Genomic DNA, 15,987 nt, shown 5'->3' with positions numbered 1-15,987 from the left:
ATCTACTGCTGTATTTTATCAAAAAAACAAACATTAATACAGGATGAATACTTCAACATCAGTCCCTCAGGTTGCCAGTGAGACAGTGGTAAAAATTTTTGCATTGGTTCTCAACTCTGGCGGCACATCAAATCGCCTTGAGCAGCTTTTCAAAAATGTTATGTCAAGGCATTTAAGCGATTTAAAGGAATATGGAGGGGAAAAAATAAAGAGCCAACCAGTTGGAAAATATTAAGAAAAATACATGTCAAAAGAATGCATTCACAAACCAAGCAGATAACTTGACATTTCAATGAAGAATGAAATAAGGAATAACACTAAAATGGTTCTACATCCCAGACAAGGATAGTATTTATTAAATGCCAAATTTTTAAAAAGTACAATACAGATGGAAGAATCTTTAGTAATGCAAATGCATACAGATAAGATGACTTCACATAAATAAAATCAGGGACACCAGAAGAAAATTAGTTTTTGCCCCTACAACAATGAAGAGGCTCAAATGAGAGCTGCACAGCACACTTCCTGGAACAGTGACTTAAAACTGCAAGAGAGGGAAAGTGTTATCTGAGAAAGTTCCCCAAGGAGTTTCAATGCTCTTCCCCATCACTCACTCCCACCTCACTCAGGTTGAGAATTCCTATCATGGAGCCAGGGAGCAGAGATTATTCAAAGAGCAGGGGTTTTTTCCTGTTTGTTTTCTCTTTTTAGGGCTGCACCTGCAGCATATGGAAGTTCCCAGGCTAGGAGTCAAACTGGACCCACTATCTGCAACTTAGGCTGCAGCTCATGGCAATGCCAAATCCTTAACCCGCTGAGCAAGGTCAGGGATTGAACCTGCATCCTCACAGGACACTATGTCAGGTTCTTAATCCGCTGAGCCACAACGGGACTTCCCAAAGAGCAAGTTTAAAACAGAAACCAGTATCTGAGACCAAACAGGTACCTTGAAGAAAAATCTACCTTGAATGCATAGTGGCTTCAGGGCTGGGAAACTTGACGGTAACATTTTGTACTCAATTTTGTTTCAAACATTAAATAAGCCACTAAATCAATGTTACTCATTGAAATATTTGAATTCAATCATTATTTATTTGATACATAACCATTACTGATGACATTTTCACATTTAAAGACTCTGTAAGAACTTCATAGGAGTTCCTGTTGTGGCGCAGCAGAAACAAATCTGACTAGGAACCATGAGGTTGTGGGTTCGATCCCTGGACTCGTTCAGTGGGTTAAGGATACGGTGTTGCCTTGAGCTGTGATATAGGTCATGTATGCAGCTCAGATCTGGCATTGTTGTGGCTGTGGCATAGGCCGGCATCTACAGCTCTGACTGGACCCCTAGCCTAGGAACCTCCATATGCCATGGGTGTGGCCCTAAAAAGACAAAAGACAAAAAAAAAAAAAAAAAAAAAGAATCAATTATGTTTTGAGCAAGAGCAGCATATGAAAATAAGTATTGAGGGAGGAGTTCCCATCATGGCTCAGCAGTTAACGGGTGCAGCCCTAAAAAAAAAGGACAAAAGACAAAAAAAAAAAAAAAAGAATTTTATAACATATACAATTACCCTTATCTGCTTAGGCAAATATAAACAAATACACTCACACTTACTTTTTAAAGCTAAATATTCACTTGATGGAAAAAGTGATGGACTACAGTGACTTCCCCTAAAAGGGGATGTTAAATTTTTCTGAAAACCAGACTTTAATCACACAGAGGTATCTTACTCTAAGTTCTATGCAAAAGCAACTTAGTTCTTCAGAAAAAATAAAATAGATCAACATTTAAGATATACTAGCCAAAAAAAAAAAAACCTGAATAAAGATGATAAAGATAAAAAACATATCTCTCAAATATTAGAATATAAAACTTTAATTGCTCTCTAGTCAAAATTTTATTCACAAGACTTCATAGGTTGGTTGCTTGTTAGAAATCTATTTGAAAAGGTCAAAAATTAAAATGATTGCTTTATTTATTTTTTCCATTAGTACTAAGTCACAAGATCTTTGTAAGATTTATCTGAAAGAACATTAAAAACTTGAAAGCAAAAGAAAAAGGAGTGTTGAAGCTCAAGAATATATTACTGCAAACTCTAAAATTCAACCTAACTTATGACACGTGAGTAGAAAGAGCAAACCAGCCTTCTTCATTTTGTTTCTCAATCTGTTGAACAAAGATACAAAAACGATTTAGAAAGTAATCAGGAGCATGAGACTATTCAAGATTTACAATTATTTATACCAAGTACATAGAATCAAAGTTATCCTACACAACTGAACGGTACTGAAAATTAAACTGCTACTGACAATTTTTATTCTCTAACAGAGACACTCTCAGATATTCCTTGGTTTAACAGATCCCCTTATTGATTTGGGAAACATAATTTAAAAAAAAAGAATAAATCCAGTATTTTATACAAATTATAGGTACAATTTTTTTAAATTACAAAAATTTATCTGATCTTGGTAAATTAAATTTATTACGACATTCTAGAAACTAAGGGCAAATTATTTAAAATAGTTTACATTAAACCTTTTTTAGAATATAAGAGCAAAGGACAAAGCACCCCTGCATGTCTTGCCAGGAATGTCATTCCGCTATTTGGAAGGCTCTGCCTGAAACAATCATGTCCAATCTTTGGTGAAATCTTAATAAGTTTTATCTTACCCTAGAAAACAAAAGACGCATATGCTTGTTTCTTTTCTAATGAAAGCGAATTAGTATTTGTTTTCTTCTGAGAATTTTATATCATCTTTAAGACAACAGGAATAATAACCAAGCATGGAAATTGCCCGATCAGCGACCTCCCACCCTCGCCCTCCTAACTTCTATGCACATTTCACAATTATGTTTTATTATATACCTTTGCTCTCGGGTTAAGAGGTGTCAAGCGCCCACTTCCTGAGGTGGCATTTAATGGAGAACAAGAATTACTAGTAGCCCCTGAAGATCTATTTATGAAAAATAAAAGAGAGTGAGAGAATAATCTTTTATGATTAACCTTTAAAAATTATACAAAATACAACTCTCGATACTGACAAGAGCTTGAAAAGAAATGGCTAAATCCAAATAAGAAAATTATTTCACCAACCTAAATCTTTTTTAAATTAATAGACTTTTTTTTTTAAGTATTTTTAGGTTTACAGAAAGATTGAATGGAAAGTACAGAGACCATTACAGTCTCATACAGATAAATTTTGAATATAGAAAGGAAAAAATTGGATGTGTAAGAGTGGGGAAGAAGGCTAAGGTCGTGGAAGAATAAGGAGACTTGGAGCAGTGCAACAGTAGCATACAGAGTGGAGACAGAGAGCCAGGAACATTCTTGGTGTCACCATCTACTAACCATGTATCCCATCTGAGCAAATTACCCAGTCAGCTCTATGAGCTTCCATTTCACTTCCTGTAAAGGAGGAAAATACTACCCACCCAATTTATCTACCTTGTCATATACTACCTACCTCTTAACTTTGTAACCATAAAGCACCCTACACATGTGCTATCATTTATTATCCCATTTTTGCTTTCAACAGCCAACCCAGTGCTTTCCTACTTAAACTGCTCTTCTCCCCACCTCCCAATTTTCCTCCCCAGTTACTTTATTTTCTCTACATGAGTGAATCTATCTGAATCTAAGTCAGACACTAAGCACATCTGTTTTCACAGAGAATAAACTGAAAACTGTGTTTTTGATTTTAATCCTACCTTCTTGTATTTAGCCCACTGATAGGAGAGATAGTACTGCATTTTGAGCTTTCTGGGGCTTCTGCTCCTGGAATAGATACTTCAATTGTCCTCTTTCCTCCTTCTATAATATGAAAATAAACATTAATTCCATTACCTTTCATTAAAATGAAAATTAACATTTAACCTGATTTCTGTCTTACTGCAAATCTCACATTATAAATTTGAGGGTTCTTTCTATATTTTTATCATTATGGCCCACAGATAAACTTGAAGGATTTTTTTAAGAATGAACTGTGAGACAAGAAACTTTAGTTACTAGTGTCAATTCAATAGCATGCCAGTTCAAGTTCATAGAGAACCAGAATCTTCAGACAAGCAGTATCATGTCAGATCCACAAGTAAGATCTTGGTCAAAGGAGCTTATCTAAATCTTTGGGGGGGGGGAAGGAAAGAAGAAAGAAAACTCCTGGGTTTACTCAGTAAAACTTTAAATCTTCTAAATCTATTACATGACTACTGCTATTGAAGACATTAAATTAGGAAAGTTGGCTGAAGAGCTCTGGAGGCCAATGGCAAGTATAATTATATACATTTTTGATATTTCAGAAGTAGGTAATCAACCGACAAATAATTACTAAGCATCTACTAATGAAATGAAAGCCTTTATGTCCATCCCAGTCAATTTCACAGAAGCTCCTATGAATCAATACTTAAAACCAGTGATTTCTGGGCTTTAAGGAGTACTGAAACTCTATTCAATTTTATAACATATTCCTTGGTTACCCTGGAAAGCAAAAGAGGTTTTGCATGGCATATGATTTATTTTCATCTTATCATTACAGCCCACAGAGGTTCCTGTGAAACATGAGACTTTTACTTAAAAGAATACCTTAGACATATAAGCACTGGAATGGGAAGAACATGATTGCAAATCTACCAGTTTGCTTTAGAACTTCAGACTAATCACTCAACCTTTTTATGCCTTGGTTTACTTATTTATCAAATAGGTGTCTCAGCTTTGTCTTCTCTGAGGATGTGTTGGAAACTAAATGAGCCAACACAAATGAAAATATTGTTAACCTCAAAGAATTACTGAAACAGATGTCTCATTTAATCACAAAATTACTCTTTGATCCGCTTTATTTTTCTTCACCACACTTAGCACTAACTGGCGTCTCATACACATTTAATTGCTTATTTGTCTACTGCCTGCTTTCCAACTTGAATACTGGAGTAGCCAAGCTGGGCAGGGACTTGCCCTATTCAATGCAGTAGCCCCAGTGCCCAGAACATGGTAAGTAGAGAGTTGGTATTCACACACATTGAATGATTTAATTTATTCTAGTCAGAAGTTGTCTCTAGACTTTCTGACATGTAGGCAGAGCTGTAATGTGAAGGAGCCTAGAATAAACAAAGAGGAATGGCCTTAAGGAAATGCATTATCCATCATTTTCTAGTAATTTCCAAATCACTCTGCTTTCTGGGTCTAGAGTTTCAAAAAGGAAATAACTTCTGAGAGAAAAAGTCTTGTTGGCAGATACCTTAAACCAGCCACAAGACATAAGAATTCCTCTAAAACACCAATGCCTGAACACTTCTGGGCGCACACCACTTCCTGATACAGAGCTTTCCCTATTCCTGCCAATTAGAAGTGTCTCTTATACTGGGCCCAAACTTGTCTCTCTGGAACCTTCAGGCACTTTTACCCTCAGAGGGTCTTAATAGTTCAATTTTTCTGGCTCAAGAGCAACTTGAGATCTACTTCATTTCATCAGAATCTTTTTGAATGTGAATACTATGACAACTAATTTTTCAGTTACTTTTCTACTACTTAGAATCCCTTTAGCTTTCCACATTCCTAAATCTAACAACAGAATAGAAAGTTTAACTTACGAATGAAAATGTTTTAACGGTTTTAACTTGTAAATTTGTTGCTGATGAAATTCTAAATTATCATTTTGATGCTTATGTTTATAATTAGCTGCAGCATATGCTGTAAGTGAATCCTATACTGTAATAAATCCCATTTAGATGTGGGGCAACTCAGGAACTCAGACACCAAAGATTAACTGCAGGCATCATGGGATAAGTTTCTATCAGGAGACCAGCCTCGTAGGCCCATTTCTGTCACTTATTCTGTTTCTTTCTATATAAAATTGAAGACACTGAGATATGTGTGCTCGGAGATTTCTTTTAGCTAAATATATACTTAAAGAATCAAAGAAGTAAAATTTTCATGTGTCTAAGTTTTTAAATCATGAATTTGTGACTAACCAGTCCATGCTCTGAGAGGTGACTGAATAGGTGATACTGGTGGAGAGGGAGGATTCAAACCAATAAGTTTCTGCTGCTCTATTAACTGCAAGAGTTTTCCACGTGCCTCCATACTCTGTCGATTCAGTTCTGCAATCCGTTCCTCCATGCTACTTGGTGTGAGAGGTTGTAATGCTGGAAAAGTCTTTTTTAAAAAAGAGCACAGATTCCATATTAAAAATAATCCAAACAATTTTGAATTTTTGTAAAAACAAATTCTTGCACTAAGAGCCAGCAAGTTCGTATTCATAGCCCTTGCTACTTGCAAACTTAAACAGTAGGCAAATATCAAAATCCTGACAGGCGCCACCTTGGCTCAAGAAAGGGTAAAAGGAAGTCCCATCACTGGGACCAGCATGAGGATGTGTTATAAACACTCCATAATTGAAACTAAGAATCCTTTTTCTCACCACAAACAAGGAAATGAAGATTTACGTTGCCAGGTCAGCCCAGAGTTTACATAACTTACAAAATTCTAGCACTACAACGTGCAGACTTTTGCTCCTCAAAGTGTAATCATTAGACCAACATTATTTGGGAACTTATGAGAAATGCACAGGTCCTACCTCAGACCTATTCAGAGATAAAATTCAGCAAGATTCCCAGGTGATTTATATGCACATTAAACTCTGACTTTAATAATTCTTTAAAACATCATTTCTACAGGAAAATGCATTCTGTGTCCTAAAATATTCACTACTCATGAGTTGAGAGCCAACTAAACATAATTCTCTCTTATGGGCCCCTTTAAGAGTAAAAATGATTTCAGTTAAAATGCAGTCGTGTGGCAAGCTTTCAAGACATATTTATTCTGCATTTTATATTTAAAATTTCATTCCTAGCTTAATTTTAGCTTTCTTATACATTTTACCTTTGTCCTATTTTCCTCATTCATTTCCTCATTTTTTAAGTTTATGTTGTCCTCTTTTTTTTTTTTTTTTTTTTTTTTTTTTTCTTTTTACAGCTGCACCTGCAGCACATGGAAGTTGCTGGGCCAGGGGTCAAATCAGAGCTGCAGCTGCAGCCTGTACCACAGCCACAGCCACTCCAGATCTGATCTGCATCTGCAATCTACTGCAGCCTGTGGCAATGCCGGATCCTTAACCATCTGAGCAAGGCCAGGGATCAAATCCACAGCCTCACAAACACTGGGTCAGGTTCTTAATCTGCTGAGCCACAACAAGAACACCTCTACTTATTTTGTGATGAAGACATGACAAAGCATAAGCCATCTAGTAGTAACCTCAAAAATACCTAGAGTCACTTATAGAAGGAAACACCTTAAGATGCTCTAGCAGTATACTTAAATTCTTTTATGTTCATTGTCAGTCTTTAACTGATACTCACAGCAGACATGTCACTTGCATGACTTGTCTCCTGTTTGTTAAACTCCCGAAGTCCATCCCCTTGCTCTCCCCCTGGCCTGATGATATTATTCAGATGTGCCTTGATAGCTGAATTCTGCAGTGTCAACTCAGCAATTCGTGCCATGATGTCCTTTCTTTGTATTAACGTTTCATTTGTTCTAAGCTGTTGCCCATCTCCCAGTACTGGAGGTTCTTCTGAGAAGGCAGAGTTTCTCAACTGCTGAGTGCCTGAATGGGAGCCACAGACGGGCTGTGAGAGGTTAACAAAAAGTGTTTGGGTTTTGTTCTCCAAATCTTCTCCCATGTGAGAGGCCCTCCACCTCTGAGTAAAGAGATGACTCTCTTCACTTGAATTCTGAATGTCAGTGCCAGTAGGTAAGGTCTTGTTTTCCCAATTTTGTTCCTTCTCAATTATTGCCACGGTTGGAGGAATTCGTGGAGCAGGACGAGTTTGAACAGTCCTCCTCAATACTGTAGATAAAATTAAAACAGTATAAATAAGTATAGTTTAACCACTGTTGGCACTAAAATCATCTCATTAGCCCGTCAAGGAAAGTATTTCAATAGAAAGATTTGACTTCTGAATGCCTCAATTATTTTAGCAGGGAGTATACCAGCAATACCCTCTCTAACAATCAAGTACAGTCTTTTACATTCCTTAGAGCTTTATCAGAATCCTTGTGAAAAACCATCTACCAAGTTCACATTTTAACACATATATTAACTCATATCTAGGAATCTGGGGGTGGGGGAGTATAGATACATAATGAATGTACACTTATAATGAGCAGGGAAAGCATCTCTGAAGAAATAAAATTTTAAAATAATTATATATGTGGCAGAAAGTAGAGCAAAGAACATTATAGTCAAGAACAACATATGTGAAGGCCCCAAAATAGGTGAGAGCAAAGAGAGGAGGCCAGTCTGGCTATACTGTAGCAACAAGGGAGAACTGGGAATATGTGAAACTGGAGAGGCAAACAGAAGCCATTTTCTGCAGAGCTTTTTAAGCCATCTTAAGAATTTTATAATTTAATCCAAAAGCAATGAAACCTGGAGAAGTTTTAGCAATGACTCAATTTACATAATTGACATTTTTTTAACTGGAAGGTCTAGAAATAGACCAGGAATAGTAGGGAGACCTTTAAGTAACTAGAGTAGTTAAGAAGAAAGAGGCCGGTAGCTTTGACTAAGGTATGTTGGCTATAGAGATGGAGAGAAGCAGATACATTTCAGAAATATTTTGGCAATAGAACTGAAAGTGATGAACTGAAAGTGGGGAGTGAGGCAGACACACAGATCAGACAGCATGCATAAGTGAATGGGTGGTGATGCCATTTACTGAGATGCAGAAGATAAGAAGGACAGATTTGGGGGAAGGGGGGTTATCAAGAATTGTTTTGAACATGCTGAGTTTAAGGTGCCTACTGTGTCATCTATATATTGAACCAAGCAAATGAAATATGGGTCAGAAACTCAAAGGACCACCCAGCCTAAATTCCAAAACTGGAAGCCACTGGCATATAGAAGGTATTGGAAGGCAGAGAATAAGTGAGATTATTTAGAGAAGGAATAGTGTGAGAGAAGAAACAAGTACCAAGACATGAAGAAGTCAACATTTAACGTCAGGTAAAGGAGGGAAAGCTAGCAAAGCATATTGAAATGGACCAGCTAGAAAGATAAGAAAAAGACAATAAGAATGTGGTATCAAGGAAACAGAGAGGCAGTGGTTAACTGTGTGTGATACCACTGTAAAACCTAGAAACATAGGGACAGAAACGTGTACCCTGGACTAAGCAATGTGTTGGCCACTGTTGCCCTTATCAAGAGTGGTTTAGGTAGAATAACCTAATTGGGAAGAGAGCTGAGTGTTTTCCTCTCATAGAAGGAAGCCAAGAGATACTGCCTAAAGTTAACGAAGATGAAAATAGAAAGTATTTAAAGTCATAAGGTTATGCAATAGAAGAATTAAAAATAAAAATATAACTGCTCAGAGAAGAGAGGTAGATAATAATGTGAATTAAACCCTCTTCTTTAATAAGGGAGAGTCTATATGATTGTGTAAAGTTCTATTTCAAGAAAAGAGATATAAAAATATTTAATATTAATTATGAAGGCCATTAGAAGATAAACTGGACTAAAAATAATACCTCTTAAGGTAGGCCTAGAGGTGGGAGAGGAGCAGAACCTAGTATGTGCTTTTTTAAAAAACTACCTGCAAACATGAATTAATACTTTAAAAAGTGAATGATAGAAATTTGCACAACACTGTAAATCAACTATAATTTTTAAGAAGTGGATGGGAGAGAAGAAAGTGAAAACAGCATATGTATACCACTCTTTCAAGAGGCATGGCTGTAAAGGAAAGCATAACTGATTAGTAGCTAAAGGAAAATATTTATGATGGGAAATTATAGAACAACATGGTCCAATATGGTAGCCTCTGGTCATATGTGGCTATTCATATTCAGGTTTAAATTAATTAAAATAAAATAAAAATTTAAATTTAGTCCCATCAGTCACGGTAGCCACATTTCAGGACCTTAGAAATCCCATTAGAGTTAATAGTGGCTGCCATATTGAATGGAGCAGATACAGAACATTTTTATCATCACAAAAAGTTCTACTGAACAGAATTGGTCTGAAGCATAACTAAACCAGTGAAGGCCCCTCTGTATCTTTTATCTCTGTCTACTTGTTCAGGTTAACTGACTAATTCTTCACATGTGAGCATTCAAAACAAAATGCTAAAAAGTATGATAATAAAACTTCACCAGTCCAAAATGCATATTCAAAGGTAGTTCTATCTATACTCTGTAAAAGAAATGTGCAGTGCTATTTTCAATGCAGAACCTGCCAAGGATGCTAACAAAATGTTGTCTCCAGCAGTCCCTGAATAGTTTGCTTTAATGAACATTTAATATATTTTCAGAGTAAAAATATTTATTATAATTATTTCTTTAAAAGGACTATCCAACTCCAAGGAAAAATAATTTATAATAGTTCATAAGAGACCATCAATTAACACCATGCAAACATATATAAAATTACTTTAAGGAATGAAAATCTAACCTAGAGATAAATCAGAATTGAAATCATATTTCCTAAATCTAACCAATGTTAATAAACATTGAGACCTCTGAAGAGGAAATACTGACTCACAGAATCGTAGAGCTGGAGGGACATTAACGATAAAGCCCCTCATTTGAGAGAGAGGAAAACTAAAGCCCAGGAAAAGTTAAGTATCTTAGCCTCATGCCATGCAGCTTGTCCCTGGAATGAGGGGGGCCTAGACTCTAGCACTTTTTTTCTATTAAGTTTTACTTAAGTATAGTTGATTTACAATATTGTGATACCTTCTGCTGTACAACAAACGGATTCAGTTATGCATTTTACACATATCCATTCTTTGACTCCAGCACGTCTGACCCTCAGCCTAGCACTGTCTCCCTACACCACACAGATCTTACAGACTTAATGACAAAACACACCTTATTAGCAGCAAGCATCTATCATTTTCTTTAACCTTCTATGGTCTCTTCATGTTCTCTAAGGCAAACAAAGTGCAGAAAATCTGATAAAACTTGTTATGTCCCAGGGAGTTTCCTGGAGGCCTAGCAGTTAAGGATCTGACAATGCCACTGCTATGACTCAGGTTCGATCTCTGGCCAGGGAACTTCCACAAGCCATGGGTGCAGGAAAGAAAATTGTTAGGTCCCAATGACAACAAAAATTATTCTTCTACTCCCCTATATAAGCACATTCTTTTAAAGAAACCAAAATTTAGGCAAATCAGGGCTGAATAACATTTTTCTAAAAACTTTGGAGAAAAGTCTAAGGTAGTTTTTTGATTGAAAAACTCTTTTTAAAATGAAATGCAAGCTACAGATCCATAAAAATGCACACATGGACAAATAAATATAATATTCCAAACAGTGAAGTAGTCCATGGAATATCTGAAGACCATCCATGAGCTCCAAGTTAAGAATCTCTGAGCTAACAATTAACAATAAATTCTTTTTTTTAATTTTTAAATTTTTTGTTTTTGTTTTTGCTTTTTAGGTCTGCACCTGCGGCATATGGAAGTTCCCAAGCTAGGGGTTCAATCAGAGCTATAACTGCTGGCCTACACCATAGCCATAGCAACACAGGATCCGAGCTACATCTGTGACATACACCACAGCTCATGGCAACGCCAGATCCTTAACCCACTAAGCAAGGCCAGGGATCAAACCTGCATCCTCATGGATACTAGTCAAATTCATTTCCACTGTGGCACAATGAGAACTCCCTAACAATAAATTTTAAAATTTTTATTCAAAGCTCTCTATATTTGTGCTGCAAAAGTGACTCTAAAGCTGTTTTTTTAATTGTCCATTCATTGACTTTCATTATAAAATTCCCTTAACTGACTGAGCTAAAAACTTTTGATGAAAAAGAGGTTAATAACCAGATTCATCTTATAAAATCCTTAAAGTCATACTTCCTACCTTTCCTTGGTTAAACTTTCCTTACTCTCTACAGTATAAGCTCCTCATTTCTTACCCCTTCCTATGTCCTTGGACCATAGAGACAGATGTCATTCCCCTTACTGTTTTAATGCTGAGGACTTTGGTCCTTTGATCTGACTTTAATTAATATTTACAGATACATAATGTAATTCATTGTCACATTTCATCACGGCTATAATACACATCATATAAACCACCCTGAAAAATGGTAATTGGTGTCTTTTTAAGTTCCATTTATCAGGGAACAACGAATACAATACATTACATACATATGAAGCATAAAAAAACCCTACCATATAACTTTAGAAGACACCCACTTACCATCCTGCAAAGGAGAAAATTCTGAGTTGCTCTTCTGCCTGGGTGGTGTTAACAACACAGCTGGCTCAAATATATGTGTCGGAAAATTGTTGGCCAGATTCCCACTTTCTGGAGGGTTTGGCACCTGAGATAGTTTAACAGGCAAATCTTCCTGTGGGAATTCAACCACTTCTTCCGCGCTGAACATCAATGGCACAGAGACATTAGCATTTACAACTGGACCCTCTGAAGAGGATGAGAGGCTATTAGTACTTAAAGGAAATATGAGCATAATTCAGGTATTTATACTTAAATGCATTTCCACAGACAGCAAAATCATGTGGCTTCTAGATCCTCCACTTTCTAGTCTATATTCTCATTTACCAATAACTCATAGGCAAAGCTCCTGTGGGGCCAGCACTGGGAACAAATGGCTGTTTTTGAGAAAAGTGCTGAGGGCCTCCTGCCTTGAAGACCTGCCCTAGCCACTGACTTTATCTTGTGTAAGTCAAGTTTTAGAGTGAGCCACCTCTTAGAATCTCTTCTAAGAAAACACTCCTAAATACATAAAACACTCTTCTCACTAAGACACTCATCAAAGTATTACTTAAAGTAATAAACATGAAAAATCCTAAATGTCCTATTCAACCTACAGCACATGATGACGGTGCATGAGGTGAAGAAAGACTTTCAAAGCATCACCACAAATGAATTAAAGTTATGCATTTCTGAAATTCAGTATTTTTTTTTTTTTTCCTTTCCAAGACCATCTCTTCTCCTCCTGAATCCAGGGCACCATAATTAAGGTGCCAGCACTAAATTCCCACATGTCTAGGAAACTAGCTCAACTACTTTCTATTTGTGTAACTTTGCCAAGTTACTACCCCTCTCTCTCTGCCTTAGTTTTCTCATCTACAAAATGGGGATAACAATGACACCTACCTCATAAGACTGAGTGAAAAATTCCTTTGAAAATTAGATGTGGAATCTACAAATTCAATGCAATCCCTATCAAATTACCAAGGTCATTGTTCACAGAACTCAAAAAAAAATATTTTAAAGTTTGTTTTGAAGCACAAAAGACCAAGAATAGCCAAAGATATCCTGAAAAAGAAAAATGGAGCTGGAGGAATCAGGCTCCCAGACTTCAGACTATACTACAAAGCAACAGTCATCAAAACTGTACGGTACTGGCACGAAGACAGAAATATAGATCAGTGGAACACAATAGAAAGCCCAGAATTAAACCCACTCACCTATAGCCAACTAATCTATGACAAAAGAGGCAAGAATATACAATGGAGAAAAGACAGCCTGTTCAACAAGTGGTACTGGGAAACTGGACAGCCACATGGAAAAGAGTGAAATTTGAACACTCCCTAACACCATACACAAAAATAAACTTAAAATGGATTAAAGACCTAGATATAAGACCAGACATTATAAAACTCTCAGAGAAAAACATAGGCCAAACACTCTCCGACATAAATGACAGCAAAATCTTCTCAGATCCACCTCTTAGAGTAATGACAGTAAAAACAAAAATAAACAAATGGGACCTAATCAAACTTAAAAGTTTCTCACAGAAAAGGAAACCCTAAACAAAATGAAAAGACAACCCACAGAATGGGAGAAAATCTTTGCAAGTGAATTGACTGACAAAGGATTAATCTCCAAAATTTATAAACACCTTCTGCAGCTCCATACCAAAAAAACAAACAACCCCATCAAAAAATGGGTAGAAGATCTAAACAGACAGTTCTCCAAAGAAGACATACAGATGGCCAAAAAACACACGAAAAGATGTTCAACATCACTCATTATTAGAGAAATGCAAATCAAAACCACTCTGAGGTACCACCTTACACAAGCCAGAATGGCCATCATCAAAAAGTCTACAAACAATAAGTGCTAAAAAGGGTGTGGAGAAAAAGGAACCCTACTGTTGGTGGGATTGTAAATTGGTGCAACCACTGTGGAAAACAGTATGGAGATTCCTCAGAAAACTAAACATAGAACTACCATTTGATCCAGTAATCCCACTCCTGGGCATCCATCTAGAGAAAACCATGACTCGCAAAGTCACATGTACTCCTATGTTCATTGCAGCACTATTTTCAATAGCCAAGACATGGAAACAACCTACAAGTCCATCAACAGAGTTGTGGATCAAGAAGATGTGCTACATATACACAATGGAATATGACTCAGCCATTAAAAGGAACGAAATACCAGCATTTTTAGCAACATGGATGGACATAGAAATTATCATGCGAACGAAGTGAAGTCAGCCATACAATGAGACACCAACATCAAATGCTTTCACTGACATGTGGAATCTGAAAAAAGGACAGACTGAACTTCTTTGCAGAATAGCTACTGACTTACAGACTTTGAAAAACTTATGGTTTCCAAAGGAGACAGTTTGGGGGTGGGGGGATGTGCTAGGGTTGTGGGATGGAAATCCCATAAAATTGGATTGTGATGATCACTGTACAACTATAAATGTAATAAATTCATTGAATAATAAAAAAAATTAAAAAAAGAAAATTAGATGGGAGCTCTATTATGAGGAATTTAATGAGATAATATACATAAAACACTATAAAATACTTGGCATAAGCAAGTATCCAATAAATATTAGCTGGAAATAGTAGTGGCAAATGTATTAGCGATAATGCTATTTATGCACAAATAGCCAATAATTACCTAGAAGCTTACAGTTTTGTTCACTCTCTAAGTATTTTAATGCCAATCTGGAATAATAACATTATCCCACTCACCTGGATTGTCCATATTTCTTCTACTTGTGACTCCCCTTTCTAATACCTGACTTTCTTTGTTATTTATTACAGGACAGGTCTTAATGGCATGTGTGAGTGATATAAGTTGTTCATCTGTTGTGATCATGTACTGCTGAAGTCTCGCCTAGAGAAATAAACAAAATAGAACAAAACAATAGGATAAAATAGAACAGAAAAAAGGACAAAAAAAGAACAATTAACACTACCATATCAGACAACATATCATCACCCAGGTCTGTATAACTGCATCATTGTTTTAAATATTCTAGGAACTTCAGACTTTGATTCAAATACTAAAACAGTGCATTCATAAGAATACATAATTATAAATATTTTTAAATTCCATGATATAGGAATGGAAATAAATCATGGAATATTAATAATTAATATACACTGTTACAATAATAAGAATTAATCTTTTCATAGGGCTTTCAATTTACAAAATCTCTTCACATAGTTGATACCTACTGAATCTTGAGCTACCCCAAGAGAGAGATCTATCAGATGGAAGAAACACAATAGAACATTATACAGACATTTAAATTGATGAACATGAGCACTATAAAATTTTATGGTAATATATATAAAAATGTTAGGAGAAAAATATACATATATACATATATTACAGTTGACACTTGAACAACACAGGAGTTAGGAATACCAACCCTCTGCGCAGTTGAAAATCCTGGTATAGCTTTATAGTTTGCTCTCTAGGTTCCACATCCATGGAGTCAACCTACTGCAGGTGGTATATTACTGCAGTATGTATTTATTGGAAAAAAATCCATGTATAAGTGAACCAGCACAGTTAAAACTGGTTTTGTTCAAGGGTCAACTACATATATAGCTCCAGGATGTAGAGACATTTGATAAAAGTCAGATGTGGTCTGAAATAAGAAGGATTATTAGTAGGGCTGTTGAATGAAATATACTAAACATTTTTATATCAGCCCAAATTTTTCCCAAATTCCATGCTCATATATCCAACGGTCAACTCA

The 15,987-nt window shown here is 36.2% G+C and overlaps 1 protein-coding gene across 2 annotated transcripts in view; it reads right to left on the bottom strand.

Annotated features, from left to right (window-relative positions):
• The window catches only part of SPICE1 (spindle and centriole associated protein 1), a 58,416-nt gene continuing 42,753 nt past the window's right edge, over window positions 325-15,987 (bottom strand). For both annotated transcript variants that reach the window (XM_021070358.1, XM_021070359.1), the window contains exons 12-18: window positions 14,969-15,113; window positions 12,207-12,431; window positions 7,355-7,845; window positions 5,969-6,152; window positions 3,713-3,815; window positions 2,871-2,958; window positions 325-2,170 (exon numbers count right to left, since the gene is read on the bottom strand). In XM_021070358.1, coding sequence (XP_020926017.1) covers window positions 2,117-2,170; window positions 2,871-2,958; window positions 3,713-3,815; window positions 5,969-6,152; window positions 7,355-7,845; window positions 12,207-12,431; window positions 14,969-15,113 — 1,290 coding nt within the window. In that variant the 3' untranslated portion in view covers window positions 325-2,116. The remainder of the gene's footprint in view (window positions 2,171-2,870; window positions 2,959-3,712; window positions 3,816-5,968; window positions 6,153-7,354; window positions 7,846-12,206; window positions 12,432-14,968; window positions 15,114-15,987) is intronic.

Source organism: Sus scrofa, chromosome 13 (assembly GCF_000003025.6).
Source record: "Sus scrofa isolate TJ Tabasco breed Duroc chromosome 13, Sscrofa11.1, whole genome shotgun sequence".
NCBI lineage: Eukaryota > Metazoa > Chordata > Mammalia > Artiodactyla > Suidae > Sus > Sus scrofa.
The sequence above is the reverse complement of the archived record's forward strand: the minus strand, read 5'-3'. Positions and strand labels throughout refer to the sequence as shown.